Source organism: Musca autumnalis, unplaced genomic scaffold, assembly GCF_047663935.1.
Source record: "Musca autumnalis isolate F117 unplaced genomic scaffold, ASM4766393v1 scaffold_4, whole genome shotgun sequence".
In the NCBI taxonomy this organism is placed as follows: Eukaryota; Metazoa; Arthropoda; class Insecta; order Diptera; family Muscidae; genus Musca; species Musca autumnalis.
In genome coordinates, this window is record NW_027411977.1 from 209,545,052 (window position 1) to 209,569,114 (window position 24,063).

The window sequence follows — 24,063 nt, forward strand, 5'->3', positions numbered from 1 at the left end:
AAATGTCATTCTACGAATTATAAGCGGTAGAAGTAACATACACTTTTATAAGGCACATCTGCACCCTTGCCTTATATCTTCCACACATTGACTTTATCAACAATAGAAGAAAGAATATTATTCCCCTCCTTTGAATTCAAAGTCATTATCAAGACTTCTTTAGCTTTTCATTTTTTTTACAAAACAAAGAAAAAACCTATTCTTTGCAATTTACATAAAATCATCTTCCCATATAAATTTAAGGCAATCAAAAATATACTTTCATGCAATGGCATTGCTGTGCCATACCTCTATTGCTGATAGGCAGGCAGAGTCTGACTGGCAGTCAGAGAATATGCCAGACAAAAAAACTATCGAGAAGGCATAACATTTCTTTGGCTACTTTAATGCTTTGCCTTGAATTCGCTTAGCATAAAATTATAGACATATAAATGCATACATATATATAGGGTATTTACATAAACTTAAAAATTACACTGAGACAGACACTCATACATACTTAAATAAGATGAGGTGCATTGGTTGGCATACATGCATACATAACAAAATTGCGTGCAACATAAAAAAATAATTTGCATTTTAAAATGGGGGGTATTCACGAGGAAATTATTTAAAAATTGTTGTGGGGACCAGAAGGGGATAATGTTTTTTTTATAAGAATAATTTTCTCAGAGGACGTACGTTTTCTGAGGAAAAAAATGAATGCTTATCAAGATTTATTAACATTTTCAATAGACACCACGTTGGGCGCCATTTTTGAAAAAAAAAAAACATTTTTTAATAGAAAATCTATGGATTTCAATATAGCTTATTACTCGCTAAATCCGCTGGAAAAATTTTTTCTGTAAATAAACATTTCCCCAAGACCTCAAGAAATATTGTTGTGTGGACCAGAGAGAGGATAATTTTTTTATAAGAATAATTTTCTCAGAGGACTTACGTTTTCTAAGGAAAAAAAATGAATGCTTATTAAGAATTATGACAATTTTTGATAGGCAACACGTTGGGCGCCATTTTTGAAAAAAATATTTAATGGAAAGCCTATGGATCTCAACATAGCTTATAATTCGCTAAATCCACTAGAAAATTTTTCTCTATAAAGAAACATTTCCCCAGGACCTCAGGATATACATTTTTCTGTGGTCTATGGTCGCTTTTTTCTGCCCAACTCCAGTGAATACCCCTAATACTTCGATACATAAATTGCTTGCTGGTGGTATGGCATGGCAGTGTGGATGGTGATGTTTGTGGCATGGCACAGCATTTTATGGAAAATGTGTTGGAGGGAATTAATGAGCGACTAAGTGAAAAACTGACTGAATGAATGAGTGTGTAACGTTGGAACGCACTACAAAGAACCCTTCTTCTTTATACATCATCCTGCTTATTGTTGGTTTCATGCTCAACATTACTATTACAGAGAGACTCTGTACTTTTCCATAGTTTTATTAAGGGCAAACTTAATAAAATTTGTGAAATGGTCAGAGGAAGGGGTAGCATGAATTTTCAAATATGCGTAACACACAAAAGCGTAATGGAAGCAGGCAGCAGCCATGCAGCGGAACAATGCAGAAATAGGCTTTGCAAAATAAACAGAAAAACAAATAATATTTACCATAATAAGCAACAAATTAATCACAAAACAACAATGAGATTTGAAGTGAGGCAGGCAAAAGCGTGTCTGAAATGGCAGTGAGTGAGTTCCGCAGTCATTAACGTTTTAGGGGGACAAAAGAAGAGAAAAAACTCCTTTGAAATCTAAAACAAAGAAAGGTTTCGTTAACCTTTTCTTTAAATGCCATGGCATTTTATACCTTCCTTCCATATATGGCCTCAAACCTTGGCCAACCAAGAAACAACAACCTCTTCTTATGCCTTTTTCAACCAACCATAAGTGTAAATTACAGCAGAGGAAGCAGCAGAAAACAAACGAAAGAAAAATCATGCGTAGCTGGCTATCCATTTCGTTAGCAGTTTCCTAGGAATTATTAAAATTTTACAAGGAATCACACATAGCAATGGCCATTCATTGTCTGGCCAACCAACATTCAGCCCTTGACTTAGACTTGTAACGTTCATGACCGACCAACCATCGCAGTCATCCGTGTTTTATATGGCAAAATTTCGAAATGAAATACTAGCCCTTTTACATTAAATCAACAAACAAATATTTCCCTTAATAAGAAGACGAAGATAAGATGTATGGCCATGAAATTAGAGATGGTGGTGGTTTGATGCCTGCACAAAATTGGCAAATAAATTTCAATGCTAATAGCTAGGCAAGAGTTAAAATTTTTGTGGCATTAATTAATGCCAGAGGAAGGAGAAAATGGATAAAAATTCCCATAAAATAGTATAAGAATGAAGAAAGAAAGAATTTCATGATTAAATTTCCAATGAATTAAATCACATATCTCTTGCTTAAGGTTCTCAGGAGAAGTGTGATGAAATCATCTTATGTTACTGAGGGGTTTCGAATGGCTAGAAAAGACTAGAAATGTTTCATATTGGCATAACTATTGATTCCTTTACGCAAATAATTGTTCAATTCCTAAGGATTTTAAGGACTATTGCTGAAGAATCGCTTTAAATCAGTCCATAATAAAAGCGTTCCGCAAAAATTATCATAAATAGCCTATGGAATACATATGTCTCTTGACAATATCATAACTGTCGAGTCAAGTTGGCAAATATTTCTTCAATCCGAGAGGATTTTAATATTTTTGCTGTTATATAAATAAGAGCTTTAAATAAGAGCGTTCCACGAACGTTGTCATAGAAATTCTAGGGAATATGCCTGTTGGACATATTGGCATAACTATCGCCTAAAGTCAGCAAAGACTTGTTCCATTTTGTAGAATTATTGGCTATAGAATCGCTTTAAATTATTTCATAATAAAAACGTTCCACAGAAACTATAATTAAAAATTCTATGGAACACGCCTCATGTAACTATAAAATTTGGTGGCAAATACATACATCGTCAATTCCAAAGGATTTTACATTTGTTTTTTTTTTTTTGCTGTTGAATCGCTTTAAATCAGTCAATGATAAAAGCGTTCCACAAAAATTATCGTACAAAGCCTAGGGAATATTCCTCTTGTTGCCATAACCATCGTGACAAGGTGACAAATATTTCTTCAATTGGAGATATTTTTACAATTTTGTTTGCTGTAGAATCGCCTCAAATCATCGCAATAATAAAAGCGTTCCACAAACGTTATCATAGAAAGTCTAGGGAAATGTGTCTCTTGACCATATTGGCATAACTATCGTTTAAAATCAGCACATAATTTTTCAATTTCTAAAACCTTGAAGGATTATTGGCTGTAGAATCGCCTTATATCAGTCAATAATAAAAGCGTTCCCCAACAATTATCATAAAATATCCTATAGAATATGCCTTTTTGCAATATACATACGCCCTGCTGCCATATCAAGCGAGTCAAGGTGGCAAATACTTCTTCAATTCCAATGGAAATTATTTTTTTGTTTGCTGTAGAATTGCTTTAAATCACTCAATAATAAAAGCGTTCCACAAAAATTATCACAAAAAGCTTAGGGCATGTACCTCTTGACCATATTGGCATAAGTATCGATTCAAGGTGGCCAATATTTGTTCAATTCTAATGAACTTAAAGGGGCCTTTAGGTGTAGACACGGGTTGGTGGTTATACATATATAACAAAAGCGTTCCATCAGCATATTCAAAGAAAGCGAAGGGATATACTTCTTGCCAACGTTGGCACAGTTATCAATTCAAGGTGTCAAATATTTGTTGAATTCCAAAGGAGTTTAAGGATTTTTTTCTGGAAAAAAAGTGTTAAATCAATAATAAAGCGTTCCATAAACATCATTATAGGAAGCCTAGGGAGTGTGCCTCCTTTCCAATGCTGACAGAACTATCGATTTAAGTTAGTAAATGTTTATTCAATACCAGAAGACCTTTAAACTATTTCTTTTTTAAACCTCTTTAATTCAATCATTAATAAAAGCGTTCCATAAATATCGCACATAGATAGTATAGGGATAGTATACCAATATGACTCTACCAAATTGGCTGAACTAATGTTGTTAATTTTTGTTAAATATCTGCAGACTTTACTTCCCTTAATACTCAGCAAAAAAAATCTCCAATAAAAGCGTTCCATGAACATGCACATTAAAAGGTGAACATATAAGGTTACCGACTTTTTCATATAAGCCATCGGCTGGAAATGCCTCTTGAGGATTTTATGAAGCTGAAGGTTTTATAGACCAGCTGAAAGCAGATGAGCTTAAAGATAAAGCTCGTCCGTATAGTCGTCTATAAATTCGTGCTTCAGTCTTCAGGTGGTCTATAAAGACGTTCTTACTTTATAGACCACCTGAAGACTGAAGCACGAATTTATAGACGACTTGAAGGCTGAATAACGTCTTTCGAGATAAGCTGAAGGCTGAAACATGTATTTCTAGAGGAACTGAAGGCTGAAGCACGTCTTTGTAGATGAGCAGCTCATCATGAGCTGAATGCAGCACACGTATTTCGAGACAACCTAAAAACTGAAGCACGTCTTTAAAGACTAGCAGAAGGCTGAAGCATGCCTTTATAGACAAGGTGAAGGCTGAAGCACGTCTTTATACACCAGCTGAAGGATGAAGCACGCCTTTATGGACAAGCTGGAGGCAGAAGCACACCTTTATAGATGAGCTGAGTATGAGCTAAATGCTGAAGCACGGTTTCATAGACCTGCTGAAGGATTAATCACGTTTTTATAGACGCGTTGAAGACTGAAGCACGCCTTTATGGATCAGCTAAACACTGAAACACATCCTTATAGACGAGCTGAAGCACGAGCTAAAACTGGAGGCTATGGCACATCTTTACAGATGAGCTTAAAGATAAAGCTCGTCCTTATAGACGGGCTGAAGCACGTATTTATGGGCCAGCTGAAGGCTAAGAACGTCTTTATAGACCAGCTGAAGGCTGAAGCACGAATTTATAGACGAGTTGAAGGCTGAATAACGTCTTTCTATATAAACTGAAGGCTGAAGCAAGTCTTTATAGCCGAGCTGAATGCTGCACATGTATTTCGAGACAACCTAAAAACTGAAGCACGTCTTTAAAGACGAGCAGAAAGCTGAAGCATGCCTTTATAGACAAGGTGAAGGCTGAAGCACGTCTTTATACGCCAGCCGAAGAATGAAGCACGCCTTTATGGACAAGCTGGAGGCAGAAGCACACCTTTATAGATGAGCTGAGGATGAGTTAAATGCTGAAGCACGGTTTCATAGACCTGCTTAGAGATTAATCACGTTTCTATAGACGCGTTGAAGACTGAAGCACGTCTTTATGGATCAGCTAAACACTGAAACACGTCCTTATAGACAAGCTGAAGCACGAGCTAAAACTGGAGGCTATGGCTCGTCTTTACAGATGAGCTTAAAGATAAAGCTCGTCCTTATAGACGGGCTAAGGCACGTATTTATGGGCCAGCAGAAGGCTAAGAACGTCTTTTGTAGACCAGCTGAAGACTGAAGCACGAATTTATAGACGAGTTGAGGGCTGAATAACGTTTTTCGAGATAAGCTGAAGGCTGAAACATGTATTTCTAGAGGAACTGAAGGCTGAAGCACGTCTTTGTAGATGAGCTGAATGCTCCACACGTATTTCGAGACAACCTAAAAACTGAAGCACTTCTTTAAAGACGAACAGAAGGCTGAAACATGCCTTTACAGGAAAGGTGAAGGTTGAAGCACGTCTTTATACACCAGCTGAAGGATGAAGCACGCCTTTATGGACAAGCTGGAAGCAGAAGCACGCCTTTATAGATGAGCTGAGGATAAGCTAAATGCTGAAGCACGGTTTCATAGACCTGCTGAAGGATTAATCACGTTTTTATAGACGCGTTGCAGACTGCAGCACGTCTTTATGGATCAGCTAAACACTGAAACACGTCCTTATAGACAAGCTGAAGCACGAGCTAAAACTGGAGGCTATGGCTCGTCTTTACAGATGAGCACGAGCACGTATTTATGGGCCAGCTGAAGGCTAAGAACGTCTTTATAGACCAGCTAAAGACTGAAGCACGAATTTATAGACGAGTTGAAGGCTGAATAACGTCTTTCTAGATAAGCTGAAGGCTGAAACACGTATTTCTATAGGAACTGAAGGCTGAAGCACGTCTTTATAGACGAGCTGAATGCTGCACATGTATTTCGAGACAACCTAAACACTGAAGCACGTCTTTTAAGACGAGCAGAAGGCTGATGCATGCCTTTATAGACAAGGTGAAGGCTGAAGCACGTCTTTATACACCAGCTGAAGGATGAAGCACGCCTTTATGGACAAGCTGGAGGCAGAAGCACGCCTTTATAAATGAGCTGAGGATAAGCTAAATGCTGAAGCACGGTTTCATAGACCTGCTGAAGGATTAATCACGTTTTTATAGACGCGTTGAAGACTGAAGCACGTCTTTATGGAGCACCTAAACACGTCCTTATAGACAAGCTGAAGCACGAGCTAAAACTGGAAGCTATGGCACATCTTTACAGGTGAGCTTAAAGATAAAGCTCGTCCTTATAGACGGGCTGAAGCACGTATTTATGGGCCAGCTGAAGGCTAAGAACGTCTTTATAGACCAGCTGAAGACTGAAGCACGAATTTATAGACGAGTTGAAGGCTGAATAACGTCTTTCTAGATAAGCTGAAGGCTGAAACATGTATTGCTAGAGGAACTGAAAGCTGAAGCACGTCTTTATAGACGAGGTGAATGCTGCACATGTATTTCGAGACAACCTAAAAACTGAAGCACGCCTTTAAAGCTGGAGGCAGAAGCACGCCTTTATAAATGAGCTGAGGATGAGTTAAATGCTGAAGCACGTTTTCATAGACCTGCTGAGAGATTAATCACGTTTCTATAGACGCGTTGAAGACTGAAGCACGTCTTTATGGATCAGCTAAACACTGAAACACGTCCTTATAGACAAGCTGAAGCACGAGCTAAAACACGTCTTTATAGACAAACTGAACATCTTTATAGATGAACTGAAGGCTGAAGCACGAAGTGATAGTTTTCTTAATAGACCTGCTGAAATACATTTTTATAGACGAGCTAAAAGTCTTTTTTAAAGAGTTGGATGTCATATTGAAGGCTGATGATTGACTTTATAGACAAGGTGATGATTTTCATTATAGGCGAGCTGAAGCACGAGATAGAGGTTTTCTTTATACAGGTGATGGTTGTCTTTATAGATGAGCTAAAACAGGAACTATTGATTGACGTTATAGACGAGCTAAAGCACGAGCTGATGGTTGTCTTTATAGACGAGCTGAGGATCGTCTATATAGACAAGTTGAACAGCCCATCCACATAGAAAAGCTGAAGCACGTATTCATAGACGAACTATAGCATGTCTTTGTAAACGAAATGAATCCACTTTTTTATAGCTGAAGGCACGTATTTATAAAAATAGGCACGTCTGATGGAGAAAATCGAAAACGAAAGGTGAAGTGAACGTTGTTGGGTGTAGCTTAGAAAAGCGCGGCACTTATTTATCCTACATGAACAATCGTGCACCTAAGAAAATAATTTATTAAAAACATATTCCGAGGGTAGCAGATCACAATCCATTTGACACATCCATTTATGATATTCTGGAAACCAAACCAGGCACGTTGAACTTTATTAGTTTATTTAAAATTTACTTAGAGGTCACTTCTGTATTTTGTACATCCTAGACACAAACCCATTGTAAATTAATTTCCAAACCAACTCAGCCTGAACTTAATACCAACCAAAACTGCTCTAGCAGTTCCTTTTTCTTCTTAAATAGACCCAACTGTCAGGTTGAGTTGTATTTAAGACATGATTGGGTTACGTAGATGTTCAAAATAAGTTATATTTGGGTTTGAGTCTTTGATATTCATACACAATGTACAACAACAGCAAAGTAAGATACTGTGAAGTCTATCTTAAGATTGACTACAGGAAACCATATCTGTTGAGTTCGCTTATGTAAATAACTATGTATGAACAAATCATAAGAAGTATCGTATATCAGTTCTCTCCAACCAATTGCCAATCGAATTGCGATCCAACTCGATTATAATTTCTATTCAACGCGATTCAGAAAGAACTCGATATTTACCTAATCTGTTTCAACATTTCCCAGTTCTATTGAATTTTCAGGCTTTGGATAAAGCAAGCCTATAAAGTTTAGGTCATTGTCTTTGCTTCAAGACAGATATGGAAGGCTTGCTTGCTCTAAGTTCATAACATTAATACAATCTCGAACCTCAGACCATGAGCTATAGACGCTTAAGATGCATAATCTGAAGTAGATTCTCGAGTTCGTAACCTTGGGTTGAAATTTAGCTCGGTTGCGTTTGGATTCGTGTGGGTTTACATATGGGTTAAAGTTCGGATTTTGTTTAATGTGGGTTGCTCATGTTCGTAGCCTGGGTTTGAAATGAAGTTGGTTGGCGTTTGAAAAAGGGTTTCATTTGTGTATAGGTTAAGGACTGGATTGTGTTCAGTATGGTCTTGATTATTATGAATATACTTGTTTCGCAAAAAATGACCTCTATCAGCATTCGAAGGTATTATTTAATGTGGTTTTCGGCTGCGCATATTTTCCTTCAAACTAGAATACAAGGCCGATTTCCGTTTACATCATTTTATCTCTGGTTTTAGAATTAAAGAAGCCTACAATAAAAGCGACATCTAGCGCCCTTGAATATTGTTAAATGGGTTTTAGGCTTCGCCATCATATGCAGCCCACTTCTGATAATTTTAGATCGAATTTCATCCTCAGATTCTGACAGATTTTTCTTTAAGACAACCCAAATGGAAAATAACATAAATTCGTGTGTAACCCAATTGCAAAGCCGATTTCCGTTTATATTATTTTATCTCTGGTTGTGGAATTAAAGAAGCCTACAATAAAAGCGACATCTACCGCCCTTAGCAAATATTGTTAAATGGGGTTAAGGCTGCGCTATCATATGCAGGCTACTTTTCCTTCCAACTAGAATACAAGACTGTATAAATTGAAAATAATCTGAAACCATGTGGAACCCGAAATGATCCCAGCCGCATCACAATCCAATGCACCTTCAAAACAATTCCAAGTGTGTCTCTTTCAACATTTTCCTACAGTAAATTAAGGTTAATTTTCTAATTAAAGTGAGATTAGAGTTGGCTTGGTTTACAGTCCGGGCTATTTGAACATTCATATAAGTACATACACATTCTGAAGCCGATCCCAACACAAACTTCTTCAACAGTTTCTCCGTTCTGGAGAAGTAGTCAGTTTGGGTTCTAATTCGTTTGGGATTAGGAAAAAAATGATCAATGCATGACAACCCAAATTAAAAATAACCTGAATTCATATGGAACCCCATACCATTCCAAACGCATCCCAAACCAAGACAGCTTCAAACCGATTCCAACTCAATCTCCTTTCCTTTTTCTTATCCAAAAACACTAATTTTTGGTTTATTTTCTATTTAAAAAGCGATTGAGTTGGATGGGTTATGTTCAATTTCTGTTGGTGTCTAGGATATTCTAATATCCATACTAGAACATACACATCCTTAGCCCGAACCCAACCCAACATTTTTTCAACAGTTTGCCGTTCGGTTTATGTAGTTCGTTTGATTTCTAGTATAATTTGAGTATAGGATCGGGTTGGATTGTACTCTGGGGTCGGTTTAGGTACAGATTTCAAACAAATTGATTTGAAATTTGTTTAACTTGGGTTTGTGGCTGGGATAGTTTGGACAGAAGCGACATATCAAGTCAAATTAATATATTGTTGGAAAAGATTTCCTGTGATTTCTCATATATAGCCTATATTCTGAAAGCAAGTCCTAGGATTAAGAGTTAAGTTTTTCTGTGTGAATACGATTTCCTTATTCGTGGATAAATTTTTAAGTTTATTTTCATGAAAAAAGAATTTAATGTAAAATGTTTAAAAAAACCACCACCAGATTTTTTTATCCCATGCACAATACCTAACACTTAGGAAGCAATTCCTTCAAAAGCATTCGCACACACAAGAAGCACATAAAAATGGAACCATGAAATTTACCTAAAAAACTGCAGCTATTATACCCACTTCCAGAACGACGTCCAGTTGTTTTATTACAGCTCCAAGTATTTTGAAAATTTATTTTATCCTTTGTTGTGGACATAATAAGGCATCTGTAAATGTTCGGCAAATTGTTGGATTGACGACGATGTCGACGGTGATGATGATGGTGGTGGTGCTACTGAGGCGGATGTTGTGGCTAAAAGCTGCCAATAACAATAACAGCAACAACAAAGATGATGAGAATAGTTTTGTTGCCGTCAATGATGATGATGATGATGTTGAATTTGTTCTTGTTAAAACACCAGCTCGTTGTTGTTGTTTATAAGAATTTGTTATTTTGTTGTTGTTTTTGCTTCTTCTGCGACTACTGAAGATGTTGTTAAAATAAAAGCGTCGATGACTAAAATTGTTGGCCCCACTTAAAGACAAGCGATCCATGTAGGCAACAACAAAAACGACATGAAATGGTTTTGTTAAGGCACAAGGAAATGTTGCACAAAGAATAGTCTGCCAGGGGGAAAGGGGGGAGGTGTGGGGTTGTCAACACCGGAATTTGGTAGACGCAATAAAAAAATGCCACACTAAATTACCACAAATAATGAAGGAAATAAGTGGTGTCGCATATGGGAAATTTGAAGATTTTATTTTCTTGTTCTGATGTTCTTTGTTGCAATTTTCTTTTAAAGATGTTCGTAGATCCTTCCAAAGCAGAGACGTTTTACTTTGTCACAATAAAAAGTTACCAACAAAGGCATCACTTAATCAGGCACTTAAACTGCCGGGTGTCAAAACATAAGTATTTATTTTTTCTTTTGCTTAATGTGTCACTTTGTTTGCTGGGTTTTTGGTTTATTTATTTTTATTTTTGCCGGTGGTTTCCTTTGAAGTTATTTGAAGCCAAATAAAACATTTATGACATTTTATATATTTATTTTTATTTTTTCCCCTTAAAATTTAACACTGTTTCACAAAAGTATGCGTCACATTTTTATTTTATTTATTTTTTTTTTGTATTTTTTTCTTCCACTTTTATCCAATTATTTTTTTTTATTTATTTTTATTTTATTTGTTTCTTGTTAGCTTTTTAGCCTTTTGATCTTATTGTTGTTTGCTTTTATTGTTGCCCTGCTTTAGTTTAATTTTTTGTTGTTGTTGTATGTTTTTTTCTTTTATTGTTAACTTGGCTTAACTTAGTGTTGACCGTTTGTTGTCGTCTCAAAGATCATTGCCATGGCCATATTTCGTGTTGTCGTTATGTTTTTTATTTTATTTTTCAAACTGTTATATTTTTTGTTTTTATTGTTGTTGTTGTAGATTTTGTGTAGCACGTTGTTGTCTTGACTATTTTAGCCAGATTTTCTTGGTAGTTGGTTGCTGTTGTAATTTTTTTTCTTTTAGCTCGTTTTAATGTTAACAAGCAATTTGAGAATCATTTAATTCTAGCCGGGGTCTACAGAAGAAAAAAAGTAAAACAAACTTGGTATTTTCATTGCTTGGTGACATGTGGAACCCCCTACATCATGGAAGGATTGGACAAAATTAAAGAAGGCTACAATAAAAGTGACCTCTGAGGCCCTTTGAAAATATTATTAATTGGGGTTTAGGCTGCGCTATCATATCGAATTTGATCCTCAGATTCTGACAGATTTTTTCGTTAAGATAACTCAAATGGAAAATAACATAAATTCATATGCAACCTGATTTCAAAGCCGATTTCCTTTTATATCATTTTATCTCTGGTTCTGGAATTAAAGAAGCCTACAATAAAGGCGACCTCTAGTGTCCTTTGAAAATATTGTTAAATGGTTTTTGGCTGCGCTATCATATGCAGCCTACATCTGATAATTTTCGATCGAATTTCATCCTCAGATTCTGACAGATTTTTCTTTAAGACAACCCAAATGGCAACCCGATTTCAATGCCGATTTCCGTTTATCTCTGTTTCTGGAATTAAAAAAGCCTACAATAAAAGCGACCTCTAGCGTCCTTTGAAAATATTGTTAAATGGGTTTTAGGCTGCGCTATCATATACAGCCTACTTCTGATAATTTTCGATCGAATTTCATCCTCAGATTCTGACAGATTTTTCTTTAAGACAACCCAAATGGAAAATGACAACCCTATTGCAATGCCGATTTCCGTTTATCTCTGGTTGTGGAGTTAAAGAAGCCTACAATAAAAGCGACATCTACCGCCCTTAGAAAATATATCGAATTTCATCCTTGGCTGCGCTATCATATGCAGCCTATATCTGGTAATTTTCGATCGAATTTCATCCTCAGATTCTGACAGATTTTTCTTTAAGACAACCCAAATGCCAAATGACAACCCGATTTTAATGCCGATTTCCGTTTATCTCTGGTTCTGGAATTAAAGAAGCCTACAATAAAAGCGACTTCTAGTGTCCTTTGAAAATATTGTTAAATGGTTTTTGGCTGCGCTATCATATGCAGCCTACTTCTCATAATTTTCGATCGAATTTCATCCTTGGCTGCGCTATCATATGCAGCCTACATCTGATAATTTTCGATCGAATTTCATCCTCAGATTCTGACAGATTTTTCTTTAAGACAACCCAAATGGCAAATGACAACCCGATTTCCATTTATCTCTGGTTCTGGAATTAAAGAAGCCTACAATAAAAGCGACCTCTAGTGTCCTTTGAAAATATTGTTAAATGGTTTTTGGCTGCGCTATCATATGCAGCCTACTTCTGATAATTTTAGATCGAATTTCATCCTCACATTCTGACAGATTTTTCTTTAAGACAACCCAAATGGAAAATGACAACCCGATTTTAATGCCGATTTCCGTTTATCTCTGGTTCTGGAATTAAAGAAGCCTACAATAAAAGCCACCTCTAGTGTCCTTTGAAAGTATTGTTAAATGGTTTTAGGCAGCGCTATCATATGCAGCCTAAATCTTATAATTTCCGATCTAATTTCATCCTCAGATTCTGACAGATTTTTCTTTAAGACAACCCAAATGCCAAATGACAACCCGATTTCAATGCCGATTTCCGTTTATCTCTGGTTGTGGAATTAAAGAAGCCTACAATAAAAGCAACCTCTAGTGTCCTTTGAAAATATTGTTAAATGGTTTTTGGCTGCGCTATCATATGCAGCCTACTTCTGATAATTTTCGATCGAATTTCATCCTTGGCTGCGCTATCATATGCAGCCTACTTCTGATAATCTTCGATCGAATTTCATCCTCACATTCTGACAGATTTTTCTTTAAGACAACCCAAATGACAAATGAAACCCGATTTCTGTTTATCTCTGGTTCTGGAGTTAAAGAAGCCTACAATAAAAGCGACCTCTAGCGTCCTTTGAAAATATTGTCAAATGGTTTTTGGCTGCGCTATCATATGCACTTTCATTTTCGATCGAATTTCATCCTCAGATTCTGACAGATTTTTCTTTAATACAACCCAATTGGAAAATGACAACCCGATTCCAAAGCCGATTTCCGTTTATATCATTTTATCTCTGGTTGTGGAATTAAAGAAGCCTACAATAAAAGCGACATCTAGCGCCCTTGGAAAATATTGTTAAATGGGTTTTAGGCTGCGCTATCATATGCAGTCTACTTCTGATAATTCTCGATCGAATTTCATCCTCAGATTCTGACAGATTTTTCTTTAAAACAATCCAAATGGAAAATAACATAAATTCATGTGCAACCCGATTTCAAAGCCGATTTCCGTTTATATCATTTTATCTCTGGTTGTGGAATTAAAGAAGCCTACAATAAAAGCGACATCTAGAGCCCTTGGAAAATATTGTTAAATGGGTTTTAGGCTGCGCTATCATATGCAGCCTACTTCTGATAATTTTCGATCGAATGTCATCCTCAGATTCTGACAGATTTTTCTTTAAAACAATCCAAACAGAAAATAACATAAATTCACCGATTTAAATGCAGATTTTCGTTTATCTCTGGTTTTGGAATTAAAGTGAGATTAAAGTTGGTTTGTCCTGAATTAGTGAAAACGTTTGTCTTCAACTCTTGACGACACTTGTTCTCAACTTTTGAGGAATTCTGTACTCAGTATTCAGGACGAAGAAATTATTTCTATTTTTTTTTCCAAAAAAGAAGTGAAGAAGATAAAAAAATGTATCGGAGCTATTGACATTACCAATTGCATTACATACTGATGTCCATACTTCGTAATTACCGGTGATTGCTTCTGTTTTCTCGTTTCTCACCTTCAAACACTTGTCACATAAATTCCACCCTCGTGCCATCACCCATCGAAGGTTCTTCGAACTCACAAGAAAATTCAAATTTTCATTACAAAACCTTTTTACCTTTCAAAATTTTATTACTTTTCATTTGAGATATTTTGTTTTTGATATGAAATCATTGATGAATTTATAAATGTTAAGTGTTTAGACCTTTTTTTTGAAAAAAAAAAAGAATTTTATTACCATTCTGAAATAATTACAATTTTATGACTTCTACTTTCTACATTTGTCAACAAATATTTTTTACAAATATTCTTGACATGGCCATAACACAACAACGATTTACATGCATACGAATACATCCATAAAAACAAGCCATAAAAAATCTATTATTTGGATATTATGTTTTTTGGAAAATTTTCAAATATTTTCATAACAAATCACGTCGACGACACGGGGAAAGTTTTCGAGATAAATCTATGTTTTGAATATTTCAATATTTTTCCAAATGAAAATTTAGATAGTAAAAAAAATATAGGTGATAGGAATTTATGGCTAGGAAAGAGAAAAAAAAAACAGAGACGCGTGTGGCTAAGGGTGGAAGTAATCACCTTACAGGAGATCAAAGGATAGATTGTAAAGTACATACCCCAGAAAAACTGTAGGAAGTACATTTTTGAACTTTTTTCATTGTTGGGCGTCACTTCGTTAAGTTTGTAAATTTTTATTTCATCAGAGCTCAGAGTTTATTTTCATTATTTCCGAAGACTATTTCCTTCCAAAAGATACCATTCAGATTTTCTGAATCAAAAACCTTGGCCCTATAACTTAACATGAGGGGTATAACTGGCGCCCAATGAGGGGAAGACCTTTACAATTTTCATTTTTTTATTTCTATTTTATTTTAATTCTTTTAGAATAATTTTTCCTTCCAAAAAGAATACCTTTCAGCTTTTCTGTATCAAAAACCTAGTCCCTACAGCTTAACATGAAGTGTATAACTGGCGCCCAATGAGGGGAAGACCTTAAAATTTTTCATTTTATATTCCTCTCCCTTTATAAATTATATCTTATAAATGCAAGTCGAGACAAATTATGAATTAGGTGAGCCCTAAGTGAGGAAATCAAAGTTGGATTTTTCCCCACGCCATTACCATGCCCACTTTGTTAAGATTGTCAAAATTTGCTTTTCATCAAATACCAGAGTTTATTTGCAGCCATAAAGAAGACTTATTTCCTTTCAAAATAAAAACTTTCTCTTTTTCTGTATGAAAAACCTTAAAAAAGAGGGTATAGTTGGCGCCCAAGGAGGGTAAGATCCTTTCATTTATACATATTATCTTATAAATGAAAGTGAAGATAAATTATGCATTACGTAGGCACAAGCGGGAAGGTCAATTTCGAATTCAATTCTTCACCTCTTTGGGAGCCACTTATGGTCACTTTGTTAAGTTTGTCAAAAATTGTATGTCATCGGAACTCAGAGTTTTTTTTTTTTGTATTCTTAAAGACGACTTACACCCTTCCAAATGAAGACCTTTCAGTCTTTTTGTGTCAAAAACCTTGTGTCTTGTCCCTACGTGTGTCCCAAACGGAAGCCTATTTTGAATTAGTTCTGCTCTTTGGACGCCACTTATGGCCACTTTGTTATGTTTGTCAAAATTTGAATTTCATCGGAGGCCAGAGTTTATTTTAATTATAAAAGAGTTGAAGAAAGCTCTTGGCACAGATAAACCAAAACTCTCTTTCAATTCCCTGAAGATGAGTGGAGACTCCTATCGAAATATTGGAAAATAAAAAAAACTATATAAAAATCAAAACCCTATTTTTATTTTCAAAAAGCCTGTAGCCGAACAATACCAATAATAATTAATGAAGAATAACTTACTGTTTTTCTGTATCAAAAATATTGTCCCTACATCTTAACAAGTAAGGTAAATTGGCGTCCAATGAAAGGAAGACCTTTTCAATTTTAGTTTACTCCATATCTAGATTTAATCTAATATATGCAAGTGTATATAAATTATGCATTACGTTCACCCAAAGCGGGGAATTCTAGAATACTTCTCCTCGTTGGGCGCCACTGAGTTTGAAGTATTACAAAATTTACATTCATCAGAGCCAAGGCTTATTTTATGAGAAAATAATAGAAGTTCTATTTTTCTGAATTAAAACCCTGTCCCTACATCATAACAAGGAGGGTAAATTGGCGCCCAAGGAGAGGAAAACCTTTACAATTTTGCTGTAGCTATGTTTAATTTAAATTGTGGTGTCATAAGAAAAAGTTTATGCCTCTAGAAGCTTTAGTTTGAAGATCAGAGCTCAGAATTTATTTGCCAAAGTTTGGATGACTTTTTAAGAGACCCTATTTAGTCCATAATATCACAATTTACCTCTTACCCCCTAATAGTTTTTTATACTCCTCAAAAATAACTGTTTGTTGAGAAGTTTCAAATCCATATCGAAAATGAAAATTAAAAAACATTAATAAAAATTATGAATTTATGAAAGAAAATCACCATTATCTTTCTGCTGACAATTCGGGGTAAATAGTTAAAACAAAAAAAGGGGGGGAGGGAGAATGTGTAGTGGAGCATCAACAACACGATAAAATACCCAAACTGAGTACAGTGATGACAGACCGCATATCAATGAAGCTGATGATGATGCTGATGTTCCGTCCACAGTGACAACCACAATAAGAATTTGTGAAAGATCTAAGACGCCATCCATCCACACTTTTTATATTTTGTTAACGGTTGAGTGACACAGATGCTGATGATTATCGCTTAGAGAAATTGAAAAAAGAAAAACAAACGAGATGCTCTCTCTTGTCTTGTCTTTAATTGAAATCCATAAATAAAAAATAAAAATTATTAAAAAAAAAATGAATGAAGAATATTGAATATTTTTTATACATATTTAAAAAACAATAAACACCATTAGTGAGTGAGTGAATGAGTGGCATGCACAACACTTGTGTTACCGCACCGAGGAGATGAACGCTCTAAGTAAATACCGTGGCTGATTGTCATCAATTTTTTGTGCAGAGGGGTGTAAAGTAGTGTAGCGTGTGCGGGGGGAAATTTTTTTGTTTGGAAAATAAAAATTGTAAAATTATGACAAGTGATAAGAACCAAACCGGCAAATGGCTGGCTGATAGTTTGTTTGCTTGGCTCTCAGCCTTTTTAAATAGCTTCTTTACGATGACTATTATTATTATTTTTTTATTGTTATTATTATCAAAAATAATAATTTCAATATTTTAAAGGTTTTTTTTCTCTATTAAAATTCAATAGAATGCCATGGAAAATTCCAACGGTTTCCAATTTTTTTCAGAAAATATTTTACTGGAATTCTATTTTATGGGTTCTGTTTTGTAATTGATTTGTAATAATTCTAGGAAAAAATATTCTTTTATTATTATTATGCTACATCACAAACATGTAATTAAAGTACTGCTAGCTATACAGAAGAACAGAAACAACAAACAAAAAAACGGAAAACAGTAGACAAGAAAGTAAAGAAAACCAGTATGGGGCAAACAATAAAGGGTAAAGCGATCATCATGATCATCGTCAGAAGCAGCAACAGCGGTGGCAGTAGAAGAAGAATAACAACACCAACAAAATAAATAGTGTTTCAAATAACTCGTCTCTGGTGTTATTGTTGTTGCTTTTTGTCATTATTGTAACAAAAAACCGGTAAACATCTACAATTACCCAATATGGTTTGTTTCGATTCTTTTGGTCTTGGGCAATTGCATTTGTCTGTCGCATGGTTTACTTGCAACTACTGCCTGATTGTGGTGGCTGCATGCAGCCAATGAAGTTTTGTATGCTCACTTTTATTCTTGTTCTTTCTTCTTCATCTTGGATTTGTGTGGCATCCAAGATGAAAATAAAGTGAAATTATTTTGTTTTCTTTTATGGGCTTCACAAGCCTTTTTAGGAGAGTTACCAACCAGCTAATATAGGATGCATGGTTCTCTAAAAATCGTACAGCTAGTGAGAACAATTTCTCTGAAACTTTTTTAAAAAAATAAATGTATTGATATATATGTATATTTCAGGGGGTGCACAATTTTTAGGCCCCAAAGAATAATATTAGATTGGCGCCCAACATGGGGAGCTCTACAAGCTATTATGGGATGAAAAGTTAGCTTCACTAAAAATTGTCCAGCTAGTGAGTGAGGCTGATGAAACTCCTTTAGGAAATAAATTTATGCATATACACTTCAGGGCGAGTGACAAGATTTAAGCCCAACAGAATAATGATTGATTGGCGCTCAACATAGGGAGCTCAGCAATCTGTCATAGGATGAAGTGGAGTGAGGATAGTTTCTTTTAGAAAATAAATTTATGCTTATACACTTCAGGGGGTTCACAATTCTTAAGCACAACAGAGTAATGATAGGTTGGCGCCCAACAGGGGGAGCTCTACATGCTCTACAAGCTATTATAGGATGAAATATTAGCTTCTCTAAAAATCGTCCAGCTAGTGAGTGGGGCTGATGAAACTCCTTTAGCAAATAATTTTAAGCACAACAGAATAATGATTGATTGGCGCCCAACATAGGGAGCTCAGCAATCTGTAATAGGATGAAGTGAAGTGAGGATAGTTTCCTTTAGAAATTAAATTTATGGATATACAATTCAGCGGGTTCACAATTTTTAATCACAACAGAGTAATGATAGGTTGGCGCCCAACAAGGGGAGCTCTACATGCTCTACAAGCTATTATAGGATGAAATATTAGCATCTCTAAAAATCGTCCAGCTAGTGAGTGAGGCTGATGAAACTCCTTTAGAAAATAAATTTATGGATATACACTTCAGGGGGGTCACAAAATTTAAGCACATCAGAATAATGATTGATTGGCGCCCAACATAGGGTGCTCAGCTATCTTTAATAGGATGAAGTGAAGTGAGGATAGTTTCCTTTAGAAAATAAATTTGTGGATATACAATTCAGCGGGTTCACAATTTTTAAGCACAACAGAGTAATGACAGGTTGGCGCCCAACAGGGGGATCTCTACATGCTATTATAGAATGAAATGTTAGCGTCTCTAGAAATTGTCCAGGCTAATGAAACTCCTTTAAGAAATAAATTTATGCATATACACTTCAGGGGGGTCACAAAATTTAGGCACAACAGAATAATGATTAATTGGCGCCCAACATAGAGAGCTCTATAAGCTATTATCGAATGAAGTGAATTGAGGATAGTTTCCTTTAGAAAATAAATTTATGGATATACAATTCTGCGGGTTCACATTTTTAAGCACAACAGAGCAATGATAGTTTGGCGCCCAACAGGGGGATCTCTACATGCCAACATAGAAGGAAATGTTAAGTCTCTAGAAATTGTCCAGGCTGATGAAACTCCTTTAGGAAATAAATTTATGGATATACACTTCAGTTGGTCAACACAAAATTTAAGCACCACAGAATAATGATTGTTTGGCGCCCAACATAGGGAGCTCAGCAATCTATAATAGGATGAAGTGAAGTGAGGATAGTTTCCTTTAGAGAATAAATTTATGGATATACAATTCAGCGGGTTCACAATTATTAAGCAGAACAGAGTAATGATAGGTTGGCGTCCAACGGGGGGATCTGTACATGCTTTTATGGACTGAAATGTTAGCGTCTCTCGAAATTGTCCAGCTAGTGAGTGAGGCTGATGAAACTCCTTTAGGAAATAAATTTAGGGATAGTTTCCTTTAGAGAATAAATTTATGGATATACAATTCAGCGGGTTCACAATTTTTAAGCACAACAGAGTAATGATAGGTTGGCGCCCAACGGGGGGATCTCTACATGCTTTTATGGAATGAAATGCTAGCGTCTCTAGAAATTGTCCAGCTAGTGAGTGAGGCTGATGAAACTCCTTTAGGAAATAAATTTACGATACACTTCAGGGGGTCACAAAATTTAAGCACAACAGAATAGTGATTGATTGGCGCCCAACATAGGGAGCTCTACAAGTTATTATTATAGGATAAAATGTTAGCTTCTATAAAAATTGTTCAGCTAGTGAGGATACTTTCTCTGTAGCTGGTTGAACTCACGTTGTAAATACATTTATGGTCATCTACTTCAGGGGGTCACAAAATTTAAGCACAACAGAATAATGATTGATTGGCGCCCAACATGGAGGGCTCTGCAATCTATCATAGGATGAAATGTTAGCTTCTCTCAAAATCGTCCAGCTCCTGAGATACTTTCCCTGCCGCTGATGAAACTCCTTTAGAAAATAAATTTATGGATATATACTTGAGGGGGTGTACAATTTTAAGGCTCAAACGAATAATTTAATATTGGCGCCCAACATGGGGGGTTCTACAAGCCATTATAGCATTAAAAATTAGGTTCTCTAACAGTCTAGTGAAAATACTTTTCCCTTGCTGCTTAAAATTATTTAGAAAATAAATTTATGGCTATATACTTCATGGAGTTCGCAATTTTTAAGAACAACAGAATGTATTACAGATTGGCGCCCAACGTGGTGAACTGGTATCAGTCAGTATCAAGAAACTTATTTACATTTATCACATTTCTAGACTCAAAGTTAGCTAAACTGAATCAAAATAAGATAGCGAAATGGAATTTAAAATGAAAAAATTAAGAAAAATTAGATGGACGCCCAACATGGGTAACTTAACCGCAAATCTGGGCAACAAAATTATAATTTAAATACAAAAAATATATAATGTTGGATTCCTTTCCATAGTCAGGCTTCCAGAGTCAAAAATATTTTAAATTTAAATTAAATTTATTCTAACCCTCTCTCTCTCTTGCACTACATTCCAAGAAGTAAATTCACCATTGTGCAGCCGAACTAACATGGATCAAATGGTTTTCATAACTTCCTAAACCAGTAGCTTGATATTGTTAAATAGTTAAACGCCAAGATATGGCATAGTTGTGGCCATAAATTTCCAGCTGATAAATGCCACTACTCAACAAGTACTAGATTTTATTATAATTAGTTTAAGCTTTGACAGCATAATTTCAAGCGTTTTACAACATTGCTTTAGTTACGTCGTGTTGAACATGATTTTTTTTGTGTTTATTATTAAATCGTGCTCGAATTTCTAACACTCCATTTAAAATTTTACAAAATAAAAAGGAAAAAAAACTCAATTCAAATTCGTGTTAAATAAACTAAAGCTCAATTTACATTGAAATGAATTTCAAATCGTGTTGTTTCGAATGCATTTCAAACAAAATTAATTTACATGAATTTTCCATGCCGCACAAAAAAACAAAAAAAAAAAATAGAAAAAAAAAACAAATCGAAATTTCCATAATTTTTCATTTTAAATTCCATTTCACTAACCCTATTTTGATTTAGTTTTAGTTTAGAAATGGAAGAAATGTAAATACGTTTCTTGATACTGTTCACATGCTACCGCTTTGCATTCTTCATGCCTGACGTTAAATGCTTGTAATTACAGACATGCTCCAATGTTTTTTCAAATATCAAGCTAGATATTTTGTTTGGAGTGGGAAGCCAAAGTCACGGATAGAGCTGTATATGCCATCAAGTGGAACGTTTGATGGAGATCAATATCATAAATGCATAATTTACAATGGCTTGTTAAAAAAGATTCTTATTGAAATTCACTTTGTAAATTATTATGGGTCTTTAGATTAAGCGATTCAGATATCCAGTATTGATATTCAAATTTAACTACCGTTAAATTCTAAGGAAATAACTTCTGTATTTGAGCCCAATGTTGGCAAGTCGTATTAAAATAAATGCGAGATTTTGTAATCGCGTCTAGTTCCTGTAGGAACTATTTCATGTAACAAAATTTCGATTAGTGTTAAATGTTGTGCCTTTGAAGCTTTGCGTATCTCAGAATCAGAAATAAATCCAATTTTGTTGCAACAGAGTGGCGCCCAACGAAGGGATATCCCTTTCAAATTCCCAAAGATTTGTCCAAATTTCTTTAATTCTATATCTAGGCAATGTGAATGAATTTACTGCGTTGAAATAACTCAATAAAGTAAAGCTATCAGAATTATGTCTTCGGTTAACCACCCTAAAAGCATAGATATTGGCGCCCGAGGAAGGTAAGTTCCTTCCAAATATGTGGTGTTCATTAAAAATTCCCGCCCGATATTTATTGTCCCCTAGGATTTTATATATTTTGAGAAAGTCAACGAAGCAAACTCAATCTCAACTGAGTGAGAAGCAATTTCAAACTTTTGAAATCTTCGATCTATTTTTATTACTTTATTCTTTAGTGTGACGCTTCCAATAGCTGTTTTCCATCTCATTTGGAGCTTTGGAGTTATATATAAACTCAAGTTGATTCCAAGTTCATTCGATAGCTCTCATTGGGATGTTTCTAAAAGGCCTTAATGTTTGGCCTTTAAACACATTTTCTTTCTGTGCTAAACGAATTTCACTGCTATGTTTACGTTGTAATGTTATTAATATGCAAAAGAGACTAAATAGTGGCGCCCAACGAAGGGATACCCCATCCAAATTCCCAAAGATTTGTCCAAATTTCTTTAATTCTATTAAGGCAATGTGAATGAATTTACTGCATTGAGTAAAGTAAAGCTATCATAATTATGTCTTTGGTTAACCACCCTAAAAGCCTAGATATTGGCGCCCGAGGTAGGTAAGTTCCTTCCAAATATCTGGTGTTCATTAATAATTCCCGCAAAAATTAATACTTATATTTGGAGCAAAGATATTGTAATTACCTTGTAGAAGATTCAGTAGAGTATTGAGGTCATTTCAATTCTTGCGCCCAACAAAGCGTAAGAGGACTATGATACTCCTTTATACAACCAACGAAGGGAGATCCCTTTCAAATTCCCAAAGATTTGTCCAAATTTCTTTCATTCTATTAAGGCAATGTGAATGAATTTACTGCCTTGAATAAAGTAAAGCTATCATAATTATGTCTTCGGTTAACCATCCTAAAAGCCTAGATATTGGCGCCCGAGGTAGGTAAGTTCCTTCCAAATATCTGGTGTTCATTAATAATTCCCGCAAATATAAATACTTTTGTCTGGAGCAAGGATATTGTAATTACCTTGTAGAAAATTTAATACAATATGGCTGTCATTTCGATTCTGGCGCCCAACAAGGTATAAGGGGACTATGATACTTCCTTTATACCATCAAGTTTAAACGCGAAATTGAACACAGCAGAGATGTATAGAAGTTTTTTATGGGTGAAATGACTCAGGAATTGTAATAGGCCATTTCGATATGATATTATTAGCCGGATTAAACGCATTATCAGGTTTTATTTGCTAAATCCGTCCAAAATCCACCAGATTTCCCATACAATAATAAATTCTAGTATTGAATGGATTTGTTTTAAATTCGGCATAAATCCTAGTATACAACTCTGTTTTTTTGCAACATGTTGCTAGAAAATACAAAAAGTTACAAGCTGCCACAAAAAACAAGGTAGATGCATTGGTGAATTGCTATAACAAAAATAATTTAAAATGTCAACATTTGTAAACAAGGTGAAAAAAATAAATTTGATTTGATATAAAAACTTGAATATTTACGATATCTTAACGATAAAATAATTCTTTATTTGCTCATTAGTTAACATTAGTAGCATAATCTGCTTACATTTTCAATATTAAACAATAAATTTGTAATTTGGCGTATGTTTTTTGAGAAGAATTCAATTTACAACAACTTCGCCTGACGCTTCAAATTCGATCGGATGGGCTGATGCATCTACCTTGGTAGCTACCATTTAAATCCTCCAAAGGTATATCTAAATGCAATGAGATTTGTACTGGAT

The 24,063-nt window shown here is 35.2% G+C and overlaps 1 protein-coding gene across 11 annotated transcripts in view; it reads right to left on the reverse strand.

The window, feature by feature from the left end:
* Positions 1-24,063, reverse strand: part of rols (zinc-RING finger and ankyrin repeat domain-containing protein rolling pebbles) — a 256,019-nt gene that overhangs the window by 190,766 nt on the left and 41,190 nt on the right. For 5 of the 11 annotated variants that reach the window (XM_073983127.1, XM_073983123.1, XM_073983126.1 and 2 more), the window contains exon 2: positions 10,075-11,527. The exons of 2 other annotated variants lie outside the window; for them this stretch is intronic. In XM_073983127.1, the coding sequence (XP_073839228.1) occupies positions 10,075-10,177 (103 nt within the window). In that variant the 5' untranslated portion in view covers positions 10,178-11,527. The remainder of the gene's footprint in view (positions 1-10,074; positions 11,528-24,063) is intronic. 4 more of the 11 variants (XM_073983119.1, XM_073983122.1, XM_073983121.1 and 1 more) reach the window with 1 other exon arrangement.